Source organism: Dermacentor andersoni, chromosome 1 (genome assembly GCF_023375885.2).
Source record: "Dermacentor andersoni chromosome 1, qqDerAnde1_hic_scaffold, whole genome shotgun sequence".
Lineage (NCBI taxonomy): Eukaryota > Metazoa > Arthropoda > Arachnida > Ixodida > Ixodidae > Dermacentor > Dermacentor andersoni.
The window spans coordinates 227,150,049-227,173,335 of NC_092814.1; the positions used below are offsets into that span (position 1 = coordinate 227,150,049).

At 47.9% G+C, this 23,287-nt stretch overlaps 1 protein-coding gene across 2 annotated transcripts in view; it reads right to left on the reverse strand.

Annotated features, from left to right (window-relative positions):
• Window positions 1-901: 901 nt before the first annotated feature.
• Hasp (Hig-anchoring scaffold protein) overlaps window positions 902-23,287 on the reverse strand; it is an 865,621-nt gene continuing 843,235 nt past the window's right edge. For both annotated transcript variants that reach the window (XM_050196742.2, XM_050196741.2), the window contains 5 exons: window positions 22,484-22,621; window positions 19,530-19,703; window positions 17,857-18,036; window positions 9,833-10,009; window positions 902-5,074 (listed from right to left, as the gene is read on the reverse strand). In XM_050196742.2, the coding sequence (XP_050052699.1) occupies window positions 4,788-5,074; window positions 9,833-10,009; window positions 17,857-18,036; window positions 19,530-19,703; window positions 22,484-22,621 (956 nt within the window). In that variant the 3' untranslated portion in view covers window positions 902-4,787. The remainder of the gene's footprint in view (window positions 5,075-9,832; window positions 10,010-17,856; window positions 18,037-19,529; window positions 19,704-22,483; window positions 22,622-23,287) is intronic.

Here is a 23,287-nt window from a genome sequence, read left to right on the forward strand (position 1 = left end):
TGGGGTTTTACGTGCCAAAACCACTTTCTGATTATGAGGCACGCCGTAGTGGAGGACTCCGGAAATTTCGACCACCTGGGGTTCTTTAACGTGCACCTAAATCTAAGTACACGGGTGTTTTCGCATTTCGCCCCCATCGAAATGCGGCCACCGTGGCCGGGATTCGATCCCGCGACCTCGTGCTCAGCAGCCCAACACCATAGCCACTGAGCAACCACGGCGGGTATGGTGCGGAGGAGACCACAACAAAAGGAAGTGACATAACCCTGCCAGCTTCGTCACTCTTTCTGCGTCCTGAATGCCTTCTTTGGCCTGAACTCCAACGAGGCGCGAAGTCGCGGGGCTTGTGAGGCTGTCTGTAAATGCAATGTGCAAAATAGCTTAAGCCACAGTCATTCCAGAGCACGAATTATGACCCGATCATCTGCCATGAACACTTCATTCTTCCCTGACGCAATAACCCAATAGAACAGCCTCCCAGAAAACATCGTCTCATGCACTGACCGTAAATGATCCCGCGAATTATTAACTAATCACATTTCTTAATTACCGATCCTACCGCACCCTTACTCGAACACGATTTTTCACAATTGTTTCTGGCTTATTTTTTGCTGTTTTGTCTGTTGCCGTTCTGTTCATTTGTTGTGACATTGTCGCAAGGATTAAGGCTCTCCCTTATGTAATGCCTCCGGGTTCTTAAGGCGAAAATAAATGAAATAGTAAGCGCGTGATCATATAGGGCAGGGCGGAGGTAGAAGGCGGCACGGAGACCAGAACGCAGCGAACTGCACAGGGCGATGCAAGTGGTACGATTCGCTCGGCCAACAAAGTGTGTAGCGTATTTGGAGCAGTATGGGAACTCAATTTTCTTTATTACCGCGCAACGTGCAGATAAAAACAGTTTCCTTAGCGGAACAATAGCTTTATTAGACTATATAGCTTGAATATAGAAAGCAAGCACATACACACATACATACACACAGAGAGAGAAATACAAGGATTGTATACGAAAGAATTCTTGCAAGCTTTGCTGTTTGTGTCGAGAGACCCACACAGATGAAATAACACACTCGCGAGGCACTGATACTACGAAGCGAACACTTAGGAAACAAAGGGACGACAATCTGTGCTAAAATCTCGCTGCCTGCCTTTTTCGACCAGCTGATATACGTTGCGTTACACACAAGCAAACACGCGAAAGCATTGTTTGTGAGCCCAAAGCAAGTTATTCCAAGCACAGAATATAACTGGCCCTCTCGCACGTAGATCTTTTGGAATATGCAAACTACTTATCGTTCAAAACTTGCGCTAGCCTTATGTGAGCCCGCTTCATGTGCTGACACTGTTCAGTTCAGACACGCTGATCCCGGTGATCGCCTAGAGCACTAAATAATATATGAACAGCATATAGGCCAGTCAAACAACCGCAACGGAGTTGCTGAGGATAGCGGGCATATTGATGAAAAATAAAAGGAACGAGCATATTTAATGACATGGTGCAAGTCGGACGTTTGACAATAAACAGAGTGGGGATTAGTGCTGGCAACACAACGAGGGACGTTAATTGAAGTGATCTTACAGACAGACGTTGTATGGATTCAAGAGCGAGCAAGCGCTGACTTGGGTCGATAGGCTGCAGAAAAGATCGTCTTTCATGCAATGTACGTCGCCAGCTAGTCGCATCGCCGGCACGAGCGGGAAAAGCGAGCCTGTCCTATCTCTCTCTATATACACGATGAAATGGGCTCTTTATTTTGCAGCAAATACGATCGTAATCCGCAGTCAAAGGTGCCTTTAGCCGACAATCAAGTTGAATGTGCTGTACGGGAAACGTCGTAGCACTCTGCGGTTACCGGATTGGGTTACGTCGCACCGACGTTATCAGTGTTCATTTAGCATCTTGATGGTCCAGCGACAAGAAGCACGTCCCACGTAGGTCTGCGACGTGGTTCTGAAGAGGCGCGACGTGCGATATTATGTTCACGGCATTTTCCTGCAAAGCAAAGCTGCTGCTAAGGCAGCGTAACGTGTGTAACCTGCAGCCGCTGCATCCAAAAGCACTGCGCTGTTCCCACCCAATCGCTTGGACATCTTATGCCCGAACCTTTGCTACCGCCGCAAAATCTGGTCGCAGCTACACGTGAGCTGTAGCAAGATGTCCGACTCGGGGAATGCACATTCAAAAGGAGAGAGAGAGAGAGAGATGTTTGCTTTTTGACTGCATTATCACTGAAATATTTGCGCTGTTTCCGCGACGGTGATGTTTCAGGCCAGTTAGGTGACTGACTTTGACAAGACGTAGTCGGCAGCTAACGCCTCACCTGAACATAGAACTACCGCGAACACGCTCAATAAGTAGCGTACACAACTGTCACTCGAACATTTCACATTGTTCACTCACATGACACATATCCACAATGAGTGGCATATCAAGAATGGGAAATGATTTCCTCATTTTTGGATACGTATACCTAGGATGCCACTTTCACGATTCTATAAGTATACATTGTCAAGTTTACGCTTAGGTCTATACGCAAGAACAGGAGTAGAGCTACAGGAGTAATGCTTCGCGGAGTAGCAGACATAGCTTTATTATTATTGTATTTTTTTTTGTAGCTGGCGCACGGCGGCAGGGTACAGTCCCGCAGCTACTAAGTATGTATATAGGTTCGAAGCACTACACGTTTTTTTTCCGAGCTGCAAGAACAATTACCCCATGCCAGAGTGAAAACCGCAGTGAGTACTGCGTAGAACGCAAAACCGTGTATGGTGCTCTGCATAACGCTTCTAAACGAGCACTTCAGCAGATCCAGTAGCGAACTCGTTCGAGCAGCAAGCGGCGCTTCTAGTTTCCAGTCAATGCAGCATAGAAACACACGCAGCACAGAATTTGCTTTAAATATTGCGCCTTGCAACTTTGCTATTTTGCCAAGAAGGGACGACGAGGATACTAAACCTTCAAGCCCTATTGTTTTAACGGCGTGAAACATTTGTGCTCTTGCAACTCGGGTAAAAGACATAAGGGACGTCAACTCATTGACAAAAACTTCCGCTCCTTGCAAAACAACCGTATGCAGCTGCGTGCACTGTCAATGTGGAAGACGTGAACAGTTCTATTTCATTTTTTCATGCTTTTTTGGCTCTGTCTCATCTTGCTCGAGAACGAGAGCGTTCATAACGGCACTTCGGGCGACGCGCGCATCACGGAGTCCACTAGATGGAGGCGCACATTAGAAAGTAGTCCCACCGTACGCACCACACGTCCGCCGGGCCGATCGGTGCCCTCTTGCTTCGCAGTTCTGGGCGCCGCCGGAGATTCACTGAAGCACTGCGCCGAGTATTTGTCATTCCAACGCAGCCGGCTGAGCACAGTGTTCCGTCGTTTAATTTTGAGTTTTCAAAGGGGGGGGGGGAAGCAATCAGCTATGTCATTACAGTTTCGGGATTTGTACATGGTGCGTATGCGTGCCATGTGCATACCCCTCCTTAAACGAACAATCTTTTTATGAATTTGATGAACAAAAGTTATATGAAAAATAGTAAGGCGTTGTCTCTTTAATTGCCGCCTGCAAAAGTACACACTTGGACCACTGCGCCGGCACAGTATTCGATACATTTCATAACTTGAATTAATTTTCTTTAACCTTGAAGGTTATGCCTGAAAAACAACAACAAATGCAGTAACTCAATAGGATGCAGGTAATCAACTATGTTTTGAGTACACGAGTAAATTCGTCTTTTGTGAAGGAGTTACCATGACGCAGCGCTTACTTCAATTACTCAACGAGATCGTCCCAATGGTGTGTCGACGATCACATGGGGGCTCGTGAAAGTTGCGCCATGACAAGGGGAGGCTTCCATTGAAATCATTTACCTCGAGCAGTCTTTTTGCCACCACCGCTCCAAGAAGCTACAAGTACAACTTACGAACATTTTCACTTCCATGTCTTAATGGAGAAAGTATAAGCTGTGCTCAGTGCGCCGGTGTTCACGCCGCGGCCTACGTCTGATCTTGTAGCGGCGAGCAAAGCAGAGGGCGTCGGAGGCAGAGAGCCCTATACCGCATCACTCAACTAGGAACCTGTCGAGCTCAGCAAGAGTCAACCCGCGAACGTCACGTCGTTTCTTGATTGCGCAAGCCCGAACCAGAATCGGGGGTACTGTTCATGTGAAAGAGTCGCGCTTCGTCAGGATCCCACTTTCTCGGCCAAGCTAAAGCCAATTCCAACGGACACAGCGCACCTTCTCTATAGTGGCGGCAAACGAACAGAACGAACCGAGGTAGGTTGCGTTTTGGTGAGCTCGACTAAAATTAATGTGAAAATTAAGGAGGGATAAAAAAGGCATAGTGAGGGAGAACAAGAAATATCGCAGTGTCGCGACTGTACAGGTGAGCGTAAAAGATGTCGTGACAAAGAATCCAAGATAATTTTTTCCCTCCTAACAGCCTGACGAGCAGCTTAGCGCGCTGTGCGAGTCCCACAGACAGATGCATATTCACCCATCCATTGCTAGCCGCATGTTTACAGGCTGCGAGAAAATGCATCACGTGGAATCCATGTTCCGAAAGCGTATGCGGTCAGCCGTACAGACTGCGCAAGGACCGGCGGGAGACCTATGGCGGCTGATGACGACACCAGGTGCAACTGGGCCAGACACGAGCCACCTGTGCTTTTAATCGGCCACCGTGAACAATCTAGTTGCTCAGTATGCGACCGCTGCACTCCGAGCGCCCTCTGCTAGCGGGCTCGACGCGATCGGAGCTCGGCACGTGCAGCTTAGCCCGGTCACTGGCGCCAGTGAGCCGCGACGGGCGTGGCGAGCTGCCAGCGCCGGTGGTGCCTCCTGAGCCTCCGCTCGTGCGAGGAGGACGTCGACGGGGCGAACGGCTGGCACCGGGGCACGGCGGCCGACCAGCGGCCCTTGGCCACGCACTGGATCATGGGACTCCCGCGTAGCTGGAAGCCCTCGGGACACTCGAACGACACCGTCTCGTTGATGCGGTAGAAGTAGCTCACGCGCGACGAGATGCGCGCCCCGTCGCGCACGCTCGGGTACTGGCACGCCGGCACGCCTGCACACACGCGACAGCCGAAGGAGGGGTCGTCATTGGCGTGAGCAGTATTGCGTGCCGACTTGCTTCTTAAAGCGCGATGAAAGGGCTAAACATCAGTGTCTTAGCGAAGTGTTATAGCTCTGCCTGTTCAATAACCTCCCAAAGCCATGGGCTGTCAGAAATGTACGAGGGGCGATCAGACTGTTTTGCAACTCGCGTATGAAGAAAACTACCTCGTGCCCACGAAAAAGAAAAAAAAAAAACGAAAGAAAGGAAAAGGTAAAGATTTGACATAATTTTCGCGCACACTAATACAGTTCTCACATTTGGCTGGAAGAATACTGGCGACACAATCATAGCGCTAAAGACGGAGACAATATAGAAAAACACACACGGCGCTGTGTCTACTGGTACTTTGAAGAAAATAAATAAAATATTGCTCTTTCAACGATCGCTCCGTGGCAAGAGACTGTCTTCAAACCTTGTTTAGTTGTTTTTTGATATTTGAGAAATAAAAAGAAGTCGTGAGTGACCAGATCGGTACAGTAGAGTTGGCGGTCAAACCTGAGCCATGGTGTTGCCTGGGCAACACGAGATTTGTGAACAGGGGCGTTGTCGTGCAGGAGGAGGAGACCTCTTGTCACCAAACCTCGTAATTTTTTACGAATGCCGCACGCAATTTTAGGAGAACGTTAGCATAATGTTCTTCTGCTAGTACTTTGCTGTTTTCCAAGTAATCAATCCTCAGAATCCCCTTTGAGAAAATGGGCACTATAACTTTTCTCCCCGAGCAGTGAGTCTTGTTTCTTTTGCGAGGTGAAGATTCTGGATTTTCGCTCCGAATACAGCAGAGCTTTAGTTTGAGCTAGTTGGTCAGACATACTAGTATTAGACTTATTGCGCGAAAGAACAAGAACAAATAAACACACATAGACCGGATGGGCGATAACCGCAAACTGGGTTTACTCCTGCGGGGAGATGAGCTTTTATAACCACGATCACTATCAATACTACATGCGGCACTACAACAGCAGCGAAGAAAAACATACACCTTTCGGCAATGCGTGTATTGAAACCTGCGTAAATGCATGCCTAACAAAAACGATACTTTTTTGTCAAGGAGAGGCAGCGATGGTTTGCTGACACATGTCGATACGCGTTGTCTGCTGTGGACATCATCCACATCATATGAGGCTTTAGTAATGTCAGGGTAATTTTTCTACGCTAGCGACTTGTTATGCGTTATTCCATGAACTGAACTATTTCAGCATGAGTAGATATTATTCACGCTTGTCACAGGCCATCCACTGAATCTTGATTACGCATTATTTGTATACATTTGCAAATTTAGGGTCAAGTTTTTATCTTTTAGTGTGTATGTAGTGTATCTCACTCTAGGTGATCGTGAACGCTTTTGATTATTTCTACTTTTTATAAATGTACAGTTCTCTCGTTTAGTGCTTTTTTTCATGGTATGGGAGTTTGGACGCAATCCATCGACGCCACCCATCACCGGAGCAACCGTAGAGCAGTGGGATGCCCAGGTGACAAGCCTGAGCCCTGAAGACTGCTATGTCTGTTCAACAGGGTCAAGCTATCAGCTCGGGCCCACGGCTTCCTGGACTAGGGACGCCGACCACATCGGATGATTCCCGCCATCGGCTAATCTCTACAAATAAAGTTTATTCCCCCTCTTTAGCTACAATTTTGGGCTAGCGGGCTTGATCTTCAGTAGCCAAACTTCTCATACTGTCGCAGTAAATAAACAACTATAAGCGACTATACATTATGGCTACCAAGGCCGGCATTTACAAAACAGTTCTTATGCAAGGACTGTGCGAAAGAGCAGTTGTCAGCCAATTGCAATGTTGGAAATGTTAGTGAAGTCGGTTGACCCATCACAAACAGCTCTTACGAACGAAACGCTTTGTGAATTCGGTCCTAGAAGCGGTAATATACCCGAGCGCCTTAATAGCATCTCTATCAGTCGCACCGTCTGGTGTCATCTATTGTGAGCGCTTTGGGGTCGCAACTGTGCGGAATATTTATGAGTTGTGATGGAGAGCTCCTGGACCCGAAATAGACGACTTTATGAACGACCCGGGCATAAGCAGCTGTGAGTGTCAGCAAACGTAACTACTTTTCGAATAAATATGTACGCCATTGAATGCATTCAGACGCTATAGTATGTTGTCAAAGAGCGAAATATTCGATCGTTACGGAATTTCCGCAGGTTACGCGTTCTATCGCCATTCAAGGCAGCCACGAGGCGCCGACCATGTCATGATTGGGCAACGCTTACAAAAGGCGGCTCGTGGTGGCGAGGTGAGGAGGATGATGACGTTCTTTCGCAAAACGCGCTTTGCTGACGAAACACCTTTTGATAGCCTCGGACGTCGAGCGCCTAGATCAAGGGCACAAAGCTATTACCGGCCGAAGGGCAATCATCTGTGCGGCAGGCTTGGCTTTGAGAAAGGTGGGTGGCGACAGCCGTGATACCGAGTTCGGAACGTCCATTTTGGGCGCTTCTATGCGGTGGAACGTTGGCGCATTATTGCCCGACTCAATAACGATCGTGCCATTCGCTCTAGGGCTGTCTGCATGTCGCTTTGCTTTCGAGGTTCATCGTGTCTTCACAGATCGAGTAACGGGGCAGGAAGTTATACAGGAACCCCAACTCTGCCGATTAGTTCCTAGTCTTAGCGGCAGAAAAGGGTTTCGGTCACATCGTCTCTTGTGGCGACATTCCGATTACTCGGAATGGTACCATCAACATACTGACGGGCCGCTCTCAGTTTCCTTTTTGCGATAAGCAATATTGCCGCCTCAAACTTCCAAGTTTGCTGAAAATTAAAAAAAATTAATTATGGGGTTTAACGGGCCAATACCACTTTCTCATTATGAGGCACGGCGTAGTTCCAGAAATTTCGATTACCTGAGGATCTTTAACGTGCACCTAAACCTAAGTACACGAGTGTTTTCACATTTCGGCCCCATCGAAAGGCGGCAGCCGTGGCCGGGTTTCGATCCCGCAACCTCGTGCTTAGCAGCGTAACACCATAGCCACTAAGCAACCACGGCGGGTAAGTTTCGCTGAGCTTTCACATACCAGTCCAAGAGGAGGACGAGAGAATTGTACAACGGACATTTTAATGTGCCCAACTGTTTCATTGCTGTGTAGAGTTACCCTATGTCACAGTTCGATTTTCAGTAATCCTAAAAGCTGACTGTATATCGCCCTTGTGCACACTTTACGGCTGGACGTGGCATATACTACATCTCACTTTTTGCACCACGTGAGAAAGAGGACAACGTCCACCTGCACAAACTATCTCACTCCAGGGGCGCGATCGGAGTTCGTTGCTCGAAACACGCATTCAATTTGCGTTCAGTTTCGCCTCACGCGCTAGGCCAATCGCGTGAGGCGAAAGTAAACGCAAACTGAACGCGCGTTTCGAACAACGGTCTCCGATCGAGCCCCAAATGTTTCTGCGGAGCACTATGGTCTGACGTCTACGGTCTGACGTTCGCAATATGATGAACAGCGAATACAATTGCTCAACAAGTGGATCCGCTCGCACCCGCCACGGTGGCTTAGTGACTATAGCGTTGCGCTGCTAAGCATGAGGTCGCGGTTAAAAAAAAAAAAATTATGGGGTTTTACGTGCCAGAACCACTTTCTGATTATGAGGCACGCCGTAGTGGAGGACTCCGAAAATTTCGGCCATCTGGGGTTCTTTAACGTGCACCTAAATCTAAGTACACGGGTGTTTTCGCATTTCGCCTCCATCGAAATGCGGCCGCTGTGGCCGGGATTCGATCCCGCGACTTCGTGCTCAGCAGCCCAACACCAGAGCCACTGAGCAACCACGGCGGGTTACGAGGTCGCGGTATCGAATCCTGACCGGGGAGGCCGAATTTTGATGGCGAGACAAGAACGCCATTACATTGGGTGCACGTTAAAGAAACTCAGGAGATGAAAAATTAATTCGGAGACCTCCACTACAGCATGCCTCGTGGTTTGACATGTAACACCCTAGAATTAATTTTTTTACCCTTCAAGAGATATGATTTTTTGGCTAACCTCCCTGTCTTTCCTCCCCTTTGTCCCCTCCTCCTCCTTCTGTATCAAAGTAGATAGTCGTCATGCCCCGCAAAATAGAAATATTCTTTGACTGCCCTGCGGGATTTACGAAGGGACAGCAAGCTATTTGATTTGATTTGTAGACTTTGTTGTGAACTGTACTTACACTGAGTGTTTACTCCAGGTTTACTTGAACAACATGACAATCGAGTGTGCCTGTATAATAGTGTCTTTATTTCATAGTGGTATAAACTTCTACTTAATATCTTGAGCATACGGGACGCCTCTCTGGTGAGCTTTATTTGCTTTTGTTTACATTTCCGTCTTTTTGTAGGCTTAGTATGTTTAATTGTGTCTCTGTCACATATATGTTTGCATGCTATATGAAAAAAAGGTCTAGCGCATATTTCTTAGTTGTGTCTTGGGACAGCCAGCTCCTAATTTAGCCTACCTTCAATTTGCCTACAGTTATTAAACAAAGAAAAATATCTCATTGTAAAAGACCGAATGTTTGTATAATTTATTGGCAGATTTGATTGATTTGATTGGTTGATTGGCGGATATGGCAGATAAATAATGCGTCCCTCATAAGTACGCCGACGCAGCTCAGGACACTCCACTCAGTCAATCAACTCAATGAACAAATAAACGAAGAGCGCAAAGCACGCGGTGCGGCTGCAGCAGCAGCGTACATTTGGGGACGATGCCGCTCCAGCGGTCGTTGTCCAGGCACTCGAGCACGCCCGCGCCGAGCATCATGTGGTCTGGCCGGCAGGCGAACTGCATTTGCTGACCGCCGCGGTACTGTGGCCCATGCTCGCTCTCCACGTAGCCGTTTTCGGGCGCCGGCAACGCCGAACACACCACCTCTGATCACCGCCAGGTTAGGGCAAAAGGAGAGAGAGGAAAGAGCGTGCTCTGATCAGTCAAAGCTCGCGGTGCATTAGCGCGTGTATAGACGAGGGCCACGGCAGAAAGCGCAGTTCTTCTGTCTGAAAAAACAAAACAAAAAACTGCACCACTCAGGGTAGTTGGGTTCTCGACATGTAACATCAGTGTAGAAGTTAATAGATTATTCTCGAACAAGTTTGGTGTTGTTTTCTTTTTCCATTATGGAAGGGAATTGTCTGTTTCCTCCTCCTCGGGTATTCCATAAGTGAGCGCGTCGGCTAGCCATGATAACATTCTGCTTTCAAAAAAAAAAAAAAAAGGGCGTTTTGATAGACAGCTAGGCACGCTATACGGCGGCACATATACGGGGTGTTTCCATGGCGACTTCAAGTAGCATCTAAAAATATCTGTTCTGAAATAAAAGGACCGTTCCTTCGGAGACATGCCGTCAACGGTGCCGACCACGCGGTGACGGATGATACGTAGTAATTAGTCCATAATTAACAGAAATTCAGTTTCAGCGGGCTCATCGTAATTTGGAAATTGAGGCAAACTCTCCGAGCAGTCTATATCAACTATTGATTCTGAAGAAATGCGATTATCCGCGGAACTCTGGCACGACAAATTTCGGCTTCGGAGCGCGCGAAACCGAAACTGGGAGGCTGCAGCGAGCGCAAAGCCGCACTCCTCGAACCGACGTTCTGCTCACGTCACTCAGCAGCGGTCAGCGAACGCGCTGAGACAGCGAGGAGCACGGAGATTTAGTAAAGACGAGAAATTAATTGTGTATCCGGCACTACTGCCGGACAGTGCCTGGTAGTGGCACTGTCCTCAAGGACATACCATGGCGCCATCTGCTGGAATCTCTCCATGATGGAGAAAGCGACAGCACGTGATACCGGCTGCTAAGTGTTCGGCACCTCTAGAATCTAGGTATCTCCAGCGGTTCAGCCATGATTAATTCCGAGTGTTGGCATATTTTGAGCGTTGTGTGTGTGGCGTCTTGGCTGCAAAACAACCTAGCGCGTACATCGATTCCGGCCTGGTATGGAGGGTAGCAAAGGCCTTCAGAGAGCGAACAACCTGCTGCTTTCATATTGGTTATTCAGTTCGCATGATCTTTCATAAAAGTAGTCATACCGACTTTTGTCGCAATATAACAGTACTGTTCACAGCATTCGTCACGGGGAGAGTGGCTTGCCACTTTTACCAGAATTATGGCGTAACGATGATGTATCATCAGTCTATTATGATACGTGGAACTTCAACAGCTTATATTTTTGTCCCCTCAAACCGCGCTTCAGACGTGTAGGCGCATGCAAGTCGCATGGATCTCTGCGTACGGTTTTTGATGACGTCATATCAAAGCGAAAACGCGAAAATCCCTGGGTGCATCGCTTTCTAGACCCTTATGATCACCATATTATTTCGTTAAAGTTATATTATTAACTTGTTATTATTATTACTTGCCGTCAATGTGAGAGCACGTGGGTGTGGATGATAGTTTTTAAGCAAAGGTGTGCTTTCCAATATTATTTTGTTTTCAGTGACTTCATCAGCCAAGCATCTCGCTGCCGCTTCATTTTGGAATAAGGGTGAAAACTCACACCGGGCTCCGTCGTATACATCCGGCGCCGTGGCACCAATCAGTAAACCACGCTGCGTCAGTGGGCGATTAAAATTCACCCCATCTACTTCATATCATTAAAGCTTGTGTGTGTGTGTGTCTCTCTCTTTAAATTGCACGCTTGGGAATGAAACACGTTTATCCACTAATCTAGAGTCAAGACCTAAATCACCCAGCAGACAGCAAGCTGCGTTGGCTGCGGCAAATGCCCGAACGCGAGTCACGTAATGTCACTTTATACGTCACAGCGATAGCAGTGCCGGTTTCTCCAGTGGTGGCGCTAGAATAGGTCGCCCTTGCCGACACTTCTAAGCTACGCCAACAGTGACTGTTTTAAAATCGAAAGCGTATTCGTAAGAAGCTTGTGGCTCCAGGTTTTCTTTTTATAAGCTTTGCTTCAAATCCTTTTAAAAGACAAGTTATAATGCCATTCACACGTATACGTGCTAAGGTTTAGACGATCGCTTCACGCAAGAGACAAACTATCGCTCTTGCCCCTTTAAAAACGAGATCGGAAATCAGGGCCTGCATTTACAGAGAGCTCTTACGTTCGTAAATTCCAACCAATCGCGACGTTGGACATACTGCTACGTGCTACTCGAAGATGTCGACCTTTGAATTTAGTGGGACGTGGCCTTAAGCGGCCACGGGCTGACCTGAGGACGACGACGTGCCTTGCTGGATGTTGGCTGGCTTCCATGTTTGCCAGTGCTTGCTATCCCTTAATAATACACCTTGTAAATAGTTACCGTATTGTGCTTCCACGTAAGAATATTATTTGTGAAGACTGCCAGTCAATGGCAAATAACCCTTATGAAGGAAAAGCATTGTGAATGTGGCCCTTGCAGCCGAATTCATACAGCCTTTTTGTTCCTGAGTGCTCTTTGTCATTGGCCTGTCGCCTTCGCTAACTAATGCGTCCAGCGTCAGGACTGGCTGGAACAAATACGAACAGTTATAGCGCAAGAGGTTTTTGTGAATGCGCGCCATGCACTTTAGAAGGACCAGGCAGGATTCCGTAAAGGCTACTCAACAATAGACCATATTCAAACTATCAATCAGGTGATAGAGAAATGTGCGGAATATAAGCTTACATATAGGTATACATATAGCTTTCATTGATTACCAGAAAGCGTTTGATTCAGTCGAAACCTCAGCAATCATGGACGCATTACAGAATCAGGGTGTAGACGAGCCGTATGTAAAAATACTGAAATATATCTATAGTGGCTCCACAGCCACCGTAGTGCTCCATAAAGAAAGCAACAAAATTCCAATAAAGAAAGGCTTTAGGCAGGGAGATACGATCCCTACAACGCTATTCACAGCGCGTTTACAGGAGGTATTCAGAGACCTGGATTGGGAAGGAATTGAGGATAAGAGTTAATGGAGAATACCTTAGTGACTTGTGATTCACTGATGACATTGCCTTGCTTAGTAACTCAGGGGACCAATTGCAATGCATACTCACTGACCTGGAGAGGCAAAGCAGAAGGGTGGGTCTAAAAATTAATCTGCAGAAAACTAAAGTAATGTTCAACAGTCTCGGAAGAGAACAGCATTTTATGATAGGTAGCGAGGCACTGGAAGTGGTAAGGGAATACATCTGCTTAGGGCAGGTAGTGACCGCGGATCCGGATCATGAGACTGAAATAATCATAAGAATAAGAATGGGCTGGGGTGCGTTTGGCAGGCATGCTCAGATCATGAACAGCAGGTTGCCATAATCCCTCAAGAGAAAAGTGTATAAGAGCTGTGTCTTACCAGTACTCACGTACGGGGCAGAAACCTGGAACGCTTACGAAAAGGGTTCTACTTAAATTGAGGACGACGCAACGAGCTATGGAAAGAAGAATGATGGGTGTAACGTTAATGGATAAGAAAAGAGCAGATTGGGTGAGGGAACAAACGCGAGTTGATGACATCTTAGTTGAAATCAAGGATAAGAAATGGGCATGGGCAGGACATGTAATGAGGCGGGAAGATAACCGATGGTCATTAAGGGTTACGGACTGGATTCCAAGGGAAGGGAAAGGTAGCAGGGGGCGGCAGAAAGTTAGGTGGGCGGATGAGATTAAGGTGTTTGCAGGGACAACATGGCCACAATTAGTACATGACCGGGGTAGTTGGAGAAGTATGGGAGAGGCCTTTTCCCTGCAGTGGGCGTAACCAGGCTGATGGTGATGATGACTTTAGATTAGTTGAATCACGCGACGTCGATAAGGAGCGTCCCGACAAGCGATAACTATATAGGGGCTTCATTAAAGCAACTGACCCGTCGTGGTTGCTTAGAGGCTATAGTGTTAAGCTGCTAAGCACTAGGTCGCAGGATCGAATCCCGGGAAGGCGGTCGCATTTCGATGGGCGCGAAATGCAAAAACACCCGTGTACTTAGAACCCCAGGTGGTCCAAATTTCCGGAGTCTCCCACTACGGCGTGTCTCATAATAAGAAAGTGATTTTGGCGCGTAAAACCCCATAATTTAACTTAAGCAACAGAATTCTCTTTCGTCTACTCTTGAACGCCCATTTCCAGGTGCGCTAATTATCGCACGCGTCTAGACTTTGCAGGCAGACACGAGAACGCGGCAGGGCTTCACTCGACTACAACCGTTCTTTTCATTTTTATTTGTATACTATACGCGGCCAGTCAGCGCTCTGTTTAGTGATACCAAAACTACTTTCTTTGTTCATGCAAGTAAGAGAGAGAGAAAAAAAAGTCGAGCAGCATGTCTCTTGGTGGGCTTTCAAATCATTTTTGGCGTAGAACAAAACGAAAAAAAAGCACGGCTTGCGCTGAAGCGCACGCACAGACGGCCCAGCCGGCGCACCATTCATGGCGAGACAGCCAACTGAGCGACCAAGCGTCGGCGAAGCAGCCGGTAAACCCTCTCCTAGTCGTTACGTGGCACCGCAGCAGCGAGATTCCGAGAGAGCGCAGCTGCGACGCCTCTGCGCAGTGGATCACGTGTCGTGACGTCACACCCGCCATACTTGAGCTCCGGCGGCTCAAGGTCATTGCGACGCGATGAATGACCTTGCGAGACATGGCGTAGAAGAGCTTTCCCTCTAAAACCTGTCGTGGTAGGCAATATTATTCGCTTTGAAACTAAACAAAGGTCACTTCCTATAAACTAGGAGGGCGTTGGATTGGGCTGTTGAAACAACCTTTCGGGTCGCCAGTACTTGCATCGGATGTCACGTACATTTGACGCCAGGGGATCGCGATCAAGTCATAATGGAATAACTATACAATATAGCGCCTGAGAAATGTGGATTTGTTCCTTTGCTTGACATTTGAATAAAACGAGCGAACACAATTACACCTAATTAGCTGGCTTGCACAGTGATGACCTTAAACAGGCGAAATGTGTGAAAGTCAATGTTATTTGTTAATGTTAGTTATTTGTTTGTAATCAATTATAACGCTGCTAGAAAACATTCCACCTGAGGTGCCTTCTCAGAAGGTAATTTTGGGCGGTGAACAGTACAGAAAACGAAGGCGAGTAGTTCGTTCGTTTTCTAAAATGTACCTCAGTTGACATTCGCTCTTGTATCGACCCTTTTCACGGCGATCCCGTGGACGCTGCCATGTTTGATCGCGTGGTGACGCGTCCATTGCTTGCCTCAGTTGCCTCCGTTGCCTCTGTGTTTACAACGGATCTATATGACGCCGGCGTGGCTCTGCAAACCTCTGTTTCGGCGGATAAATTAGACAGTGACTGGGTGGACGACACGCGAAGCTTTGGCTGCAGCTTCAAAAGACACGTAAGCGCTCTCGGTGCTCATTACGCTTTTTTCCAAACGGTGCGAGCAGCGTACACGTTGCTTGTAAAAAAAGCGGCGCATATGTATTCCAAGCTATCATAACTTTCCGCTCATGAATTGAATCTGTATCAATCTGTATTAGTGTGATTAACTCTTCGTTCTTTATTTAGCAAATACAGTTAAGCAGTGGCTTGTCCCGTTTGTGACTGAGTAAAGTTCCCGAGGACTTACTATCTGATTGGTTATTTTTTGGCTGATCGCTCGCGGGTGTGCTAAGTTACGACAGATTTATTTTTGCTGGGCGCAATGCTTGTAATGTAGATGATCTGTACGTTGCAATAGCTAGTAGCAAATACGTATTATCGCTAATCACTCGTTTATTGTGTGGACCGTTACGCAACGTTCAGTTTCGAATATTAGCGTGCTGTCGCTGTTGTCGCCGTCACCCGTGCTTCGGCGCATTTGTTCAAGTGTGCACCCGTTCACTTCTTGATATGTTGGCGATAGACTGGATGTAAGTTTGCGTGCGCGTTGAGGTGGATGTATGTAGCTAACGTTCGAGAAACTTACTATATGCCAAGAAGCGGCGCTACTCCCTTTGTTTCTGTATAACGAGCGGTACTCACTCGTGCGGACGTTCCGCGGTTGAAGTCCCTTCCTTGGAGATTAGTGCTGCGACGCTTGTGGATCAGTTTTCTTCTTCATTTTTTTGTCCTCGATAGAAGCCGTGCATCGCGAAGAGCTGGCAACACAGGCAGTCCTTATGTAGCAGCCATCCGTGAACGTGGATACGCAGATTGATTCGTTAATATGCCAGTCACAATTTTCGCAGTCAACTACTGCACACGTCTTCACTCCATCGCTCCATATTTTGCAGCATGAATGGAGCACAGTGCGTTAGCGAAAACGCAGTTGCATTTCCAACAGCTGATCGCACAGAAGCAGGGCAGAAGAGGTGATGGTTTTGTATTCGTGCGCTTTCGCTGAGGCAACGTGCGGCGCGCCGCCGAAAGCGCCATCTTGTTTCTCTAGAGCAAACTGCTTCGAGAAAAGGGTCAATAGATTTGCCCGTTATGCTGCCCGTCAGTGTTCAGAAAAAATGCAGTGGCAGTCGACGCAGCTGCAGCTGCACTTAGCTCTGCTTATGGCTACACCGATGTCCCAAAATGAGGCCGTTCGTATAAGGCATCTGCTACGCTCGCATAATAATATCTGGCCCTGCATTCCTGCGCTTGAGCGCTCTGTCTTGTCACCGCTATGGCTGCATACAAAGAATAAAAATTTAAATAAAGCCCTGCAAGGTACAAGTACAAAACTACACTAGCTATACGAGAAAGAATGACTGGCTCTAACAATATAGCACATGGTTCCGCCAAATGGCACATAAGGTTCGCGTTTATTTAAAATTGCTATTTTGCAGAGGTTCGCCAAAGTTCTTCACGTACCCGTTCGTTGTACGTGTAGCAGAGAAGAACCAGACAAATTACCTGCGAATTAACTCCCTGCACCCTCCATCAGCCGATTGTCAAAAATGCGATGGAAGGAACAGAGTCGACCTGCAGTTTCTGCTATCGAGAGTTGCGTAATGGCGAATGCGCTGAACAACAACAACAAAACAACAACAACAACAAAAATAGCTTGACGAATTTGCTGTGTAATTATTCCAAAGTTGCACGTGGGCTGCGCAAATCGTTTTTGTCAACACGATCTACTTTTATCCGTCGAGTCCTTGTAATTCAGATATGTGACTAATATCGTAGTGTGAGTGCATAAATTTTGTTGCTACACTCTTTTTCCAGCCCTACACAGCCAGGATCCACATAGCAACAGGTCGCGTGATAAATGGTGTGAACGCAACACTTTGACATACTGCCCGCTCCTTATCGAGCGAGAACGCCGTAGCAAGGAAGAGCACGGCGAGCTGCCGCACCATTTCTCGGATGCTCGTTCCCAGAAAATACTTCCCGCTGTACGTATTTGCGCAACGTCTGCACTGAAGAGCTCGTGTAAAAGTTGTAGCTATGGGACAGTTGCGACATGAAGTATGCAAAGAGCCGTAATGGTTAGGTCTTTTGTTTGACTAAGAAGTGCTTTGATTAAAATTTTGGCGGTGAGCATATGACACTGCCACGCATTCCACGCAATTTAAAGAAAACACAGACAGATTCACGAAAATACCCTCCCCCATTTTCTTTCTCTTTTTTTTTGCCGTCGGACAACGCCAGTGTATGATAAGGAGAAAAACTGCACGTTGTCGGGTTCTTTGACGTGCGTCGTCATATGACTAGCGCAAATATAGCGAAAGGTAACAACGCCACAGCGGTGTACCTTCTCCTTTCTGGGTCTCACAAAATATCTTCGCCCTTACACGGCGCAACCTGGGACAGTGTCCTGCTAGGAGGTGCGTTGTTTCCATCTCTGAGGTACACACCTTCACAGCGCGGCAGTGAGCCGGACCACTGGCCTGTGTCGAGGCACTCCACGGACGCCTGTCCCCGCAGGGCGTAGCCCAAAGGACAGGAAAAGTGCGCCCGGGAGCCGACTGCCCGCTGCTCGGCCTTTACCACGACGAGGCCATCCGAGGCACCGGTGATGTCGTGACATTCGGCCACTGCAGTGCGAGGAAGGTAATTAAAGTTCGCATATTGAAGTGTGCAGGTGTAAGCAAGATGACGTTGGGCAGCAACGCTGCACAAATACGCATGCACGGCTACGAGAAGAATGAGAAAAGTGCGGGTGGAAGTTGCAGAGAGCAGTGCTATCTGTTATTATGAATGAGGTTACATAAAGGGTGTTTTTTAGACCAATATATATTTTATTGCGACAGCAATTATATGGACACCCCAGGCGCATTTCTACCGTGGCCATCGCCGTGATGTTCCGTATGAAGCTCAAGGGTGATAACATCGTCACTGTGCGCCGCATGCTGTATGTGCGAGTGAAAGCGTGCGGGAGTGAGCCGTCGATGGTGGCTCAATCTCGCGCGCGCAAGGGAGGAATGCGAGGAGGAAGCGTGCCGTCTTCCGTCGCGTGCAAGGCACCGGGGGTGGGGGGTGCCTTGCGCGCGCACATACACAACCTGTATGTTTTCCCACTGGATCAATTCATTTCCATGTAGGGAATTCAATGCGTCACGTGAAAAAAAGAACAACGAATGCCGCTGAAAAAAAAGCGTGATTTGTGTTACGTACGTAACTTCGTCAAAAGGTCTTATTGATCGGCGAGCCATTTGCTCCTCAGAAAACATGCCACCTCCAGGCTCTCGTTGCTTTTCTTGAGAAGTGCGCGGTGTATACGAGCGCGCCGCACATTAGTGTTCCAATCGTATATGTATAAGCACTCATGAGTCGTGGCAGTTGTCATAAGAAGAAATCTAACGTTGTACTTTCGCGGCTGCAGTCATTAACTTACTCACTATTATGGAAAGCCTACGGCATGGCCTGCCAACGTTTGCAACATCGCCAGAATGAATTAAAGAATGAACACGCCACTGTGTTCAGATGAAGATGCATGCCATGACAGTAGGTTCTTGCGCACCAACCAGGGCACGAAGACAGCAGACTAAACAAACACAAGCGTTTTATTGGCGTATTGTGATTTGGGATTGTGGTTGTCAGCATGTTTCCAAAGACGTGCATGCACGGTGGTCCTCAAGCATCCCAGCCAGACCACACCATTGAGGCGGCAGCGATCGTTCGCCTTGGGGTCAAATGTGTGAGGGCTGGTTTAACAGTGTTATCATAAAAAGAGATCCCTTATCTATTAGCAAGGTCCGCGGCTAAAAAGACTAGCTATTCGCGGCCCGCGTCGAGCATATATAAATTATCCGGTGCGTGCCGCTCGTGTCGCCGTTCTCACATTCCACTTGTTTGTTTAAAGACTTTCTGTTGTTTTCTTCCTCTCGTGTTTTTTTTATGCCAACCGGACGCACGTCATACATAGGCTGAGTATAAAAGTTCGCCCTCTTCGCCAATAAAATTCGGTTGAAAGTTTGCGCATGTGCCTGTATAGTTTTCGTGCCCCAGTTTGTGCGTAAAGGCATGACCGTCACGGAATGCCACTAACTCGCCTCAACCAGCACCCTACTCAGACGCATGCGCTCACCTTGGCAGACGGGCGGTGGTGCTGACCAGTTTCCCGAAGGCAGGCACATGGCCTGCTGGCTGCCGCGTAGCCGCTGGCCCTCGTCGCACGAGAAGACCACCTTGGTGCCCATGCGCGTCGTCGCCGTGCTCACCGACAGCCCGCTCACGCTCGGCATTGGACGACAGTGCACCGCTGAGTGGCAAACCGCGAGACAACGCCTTTAAATCTCGCAGATTTCTCGTTGCAGTCACATGTAACGATATTAACTTGCTTTCCGCTTCGATGCTGAAGTCTGCACACTTATCTCAAAAAGACAAAACTCTGTAGATGAGTAGTTCTGTACACCCGCCGTGGTGGCGCAGCGGACGTGGCGTTACGGTGCTAGTTAGGTCGCCGGTTCGATTCCCGCCCACAACTCCCACATTATGATGGGCATGGGATACAAGAACGCTCGTTTTCTGGGCATTTGGGACACATTATAGTGCCCCAGGTGGTAAGGAATAATCCTGAGCCATCCACTGCGGCGTCTTTCATAGTTCATGTGTGGCTTTGTGACGTTGAACTGCACAAGTCACTCGTTATGCGTGTTTAAAGTGGATTCGTAATGTGCGAACGCTTCAGTATTGTCCGTATTTTCTTCGTGCTACAAATTGTGGAATTGCAGCGCAAGGACCAATAGTACCAAGGGCCCCCGCGCCTTCCGAGCCAGATTATAAAAGCCTTGTCATGCACTGTTCTGTTTGAATTGTGACGGAGCTTAGATTTATCGTGGTTTAAAAATGTGAAACTGTTAGACAAGATGTCCTAAAGGTTTTCGTTCTCCATCTGAGCTCCGCGACACCAACTGGAAGTAACCTATACTGCTGAATAAGTCAAGTGTCTTGCAATGGGATAGGGATACTATGAACGACACATAAAATTTAGAGATTTGGCCCATCTCCTCAATCTGGGGCCGTATTCGGTAACGGTTCGCTTTGGAACCGGTTCGCTGTGGCTGTTACATCTGGGTTACGTCACTCGGAGAAGGAGTGGAACGTCGCAGCGCGAGGGAAACCAATGAACGAGTGGCGTTCTGCCGCAAGGTTACGTCATCATTTGTGTTTGTACTTTGAGGGTGACAGAGTAATTGAAGGTTGTTGCCAGTTTGATAAAAAATATTGGTTCATGTACAACACTTGCATATTTAATTTTCAGTAATAACTGAGCGTCCGCCGTGGACAAGTGGTGGTTTATTTTATCTGCGTTATATTATATTTGGTATCTAGGTGGTGTGCCATACGTTAAGTAATCAAAGCGGTTCTTTGAGTGTAGGCTGTGGCTCGAATATGATTTAGTTTCGAGACTTCCGTTCACACATCCCACAGCTTGGAGAACGTTGCCGCGGTCAAGAAAGCGTTCTTGACAGCGGGTTTCTTCTGCACCGCGGAGAGACATCTCACCCCGCCCCCATTTTTTTCTCCTTCTTTTCCCTCAACCGCAATGGCCCTATCGACGGCGGTAATGATAAGCATGGCTGACGCTTGCGACAACCCAATAGCTTCTACATTGCATACGCTTAGCTAAAAAAAAAAAGACCGTGGCAAAAAAAGAAAGCGCATCGCGTAGATCACTTACGTCGCAGTGTCAACGCTACTAAATTTTGTGGTCCGAGATATTTCAGTTCGTCGCAAATCCATCGCACTGCGTTTTTGGAGAACCTAAAATGCCTTCGGAAACCTCCTTTGCTCATGTCGAACGCGTCGCGCCGTTGCTTCTGGTCCCGTCGTTGTCTTTCGCCAACGCTCGCCAGCAACACAACCAAAGAAGCCGCCACCGGCGTCTCTCTCGTCGCGCCGGCCAGCGCGAGACTAGCAGGCGGCCACCATTGCCTTAGAAACCCTCGATATCACGATCGCGACCGCGCGCGACGATCGAGCGAACCACTTCTCCGCGGTTCCGCTGGTAGCAGACGACGGGTTCGCTTTCCAGATGATTGACAACCTGTGTGACGACAACAAAATTTGTAGTCGCGCCCGCCAGGAATGATGACCACGAAGCGCCGACCAATGGCGTTCGTGAGAGCGAACCGGTTACAGTGCGAACCCTTACAATATACGGCTTCTGGTTTCACTTTCTGCTCTATTTTATAAGAACTCTCGTCCTTGATTTGGCACTGCAGCGCGTCTTGCACCTGATTCAGGGTGAATTTGATGCCGTGCAGAAATCAACTGCGCACGAGTTATCGCCACCCTTGCAGTTTGGAAGTGCAGGCGGCCTGCGAGTTTTTTGTAGCAGACTACACGGCGTTGCGCTTGTTGGCTATTGGCGCGGTGATGGCTTTGTTTAGGGATCTTTGACTGGAACAAACAACTGGTCTAGCTGGCAGAGTGAGCCGAGAACAAGGGTGCTTGGAAGATTATCGCGACGATATTGTAAAGGATTAGAACGTGCTAACTTCCGTTTAATGGGATGGTCAGGTCGTCCTGTATACGGTGAATCTTTTTCCCTGATGAACTAGTCGTTTAGGTCACCACTTGGTTGCCTCCGTATCTCCACCATGTAAACTTGGAGCAATAACGAAATGTAGGCGTGCTTCGCGTGCATTCATTTTAACATGCTTAATATCTCGTAGTATACAGAGGACAATGCAGCTCGTCTGTCGCTGCACACTTCTCGATTCCCGCGCTCCGAGACGCGCGCAAGTACCACACTGCTCTCAGACGACATGTACTCGTGCGGCACAGCGCACGGCACTGTAAACAACTGGTGCACTAAGTACAGCCTAATCAAGGAGACCTTGTGTTTGCTAAAGTACACTCCACTTTTTACTATTGTTCTTTATGAATATTTCGGTTGGTGTAGGAGCAATATTAAAGTTTTCGGAAATTGGAAGAATTCACCCTGCGGAAAGTTCGCTGTATATAGGAATCGAATAGTGCGCATTCAAAAGGCAACATTGTCGAAACAGTCATAGGTCATAGGTCGGGGCTTACGGGAAACGACGATGTCGACGGAGTGTTTGTGACCCATGGGCGTGATGCAGGTGTACCGGCCGGAGTCGTCCTTCTTGGCGTGGTAGATGGAAAGCCGGTACTCTAGTTGGGAGTCCCTGCCAGGTTCCGTGGTCCAGCCTGTTGGCGCAGGCGTAGCAGCGTTGATAAGTAAGTGCCTGACACGTTCGCGCACATGCCACGTACATTTGATTACGGATTAACAGCAGCATAAAACACTTCAGCTTTTGCTTGGAGTTGGCTGACTCGATTGCATGGTTTGAGCACATGGGCTCAAACGATAATCGGCACAGCTTCTAGTCGGCGTGTGACGTCCGTTTAAGAGTAATATAACAGGAATATAGTAGAAAGGACACAACCGCCTTGTCATGTGCAAGCTGTTTTTGTTATTTTAGCCTCGATACACGACTCATACCAACGAGTTGCATTAGTGCGACTACATTGAAGGCGAGAGCCTTAAGTGCCTCCCGTGTCGAAAAATCAGTTGTCCGGCGGTATCGAAAAATTGGCCGTCCCGTGTTATGGCACCAAAATTTAATGGTAACATTGATGGTGCCACATACGACAATTTGTGGGAGTCGAATCCACGACCTTTGGTGTTAATTAAGGCGAAGTTAAGTAAGTCAAAGTTAACTAAGGCAGTCGAAACCACGACCTTTGGTGGCAGTCGAACTTTCGACCTTTAGCGGGACCAAAATTCAATGACAAAAAATTGGTGGTGCCACCATTCATGGTCGAACCCACAAGCTTTGGTGGGAGTCGAACACACGACATTCGCTGTTAATT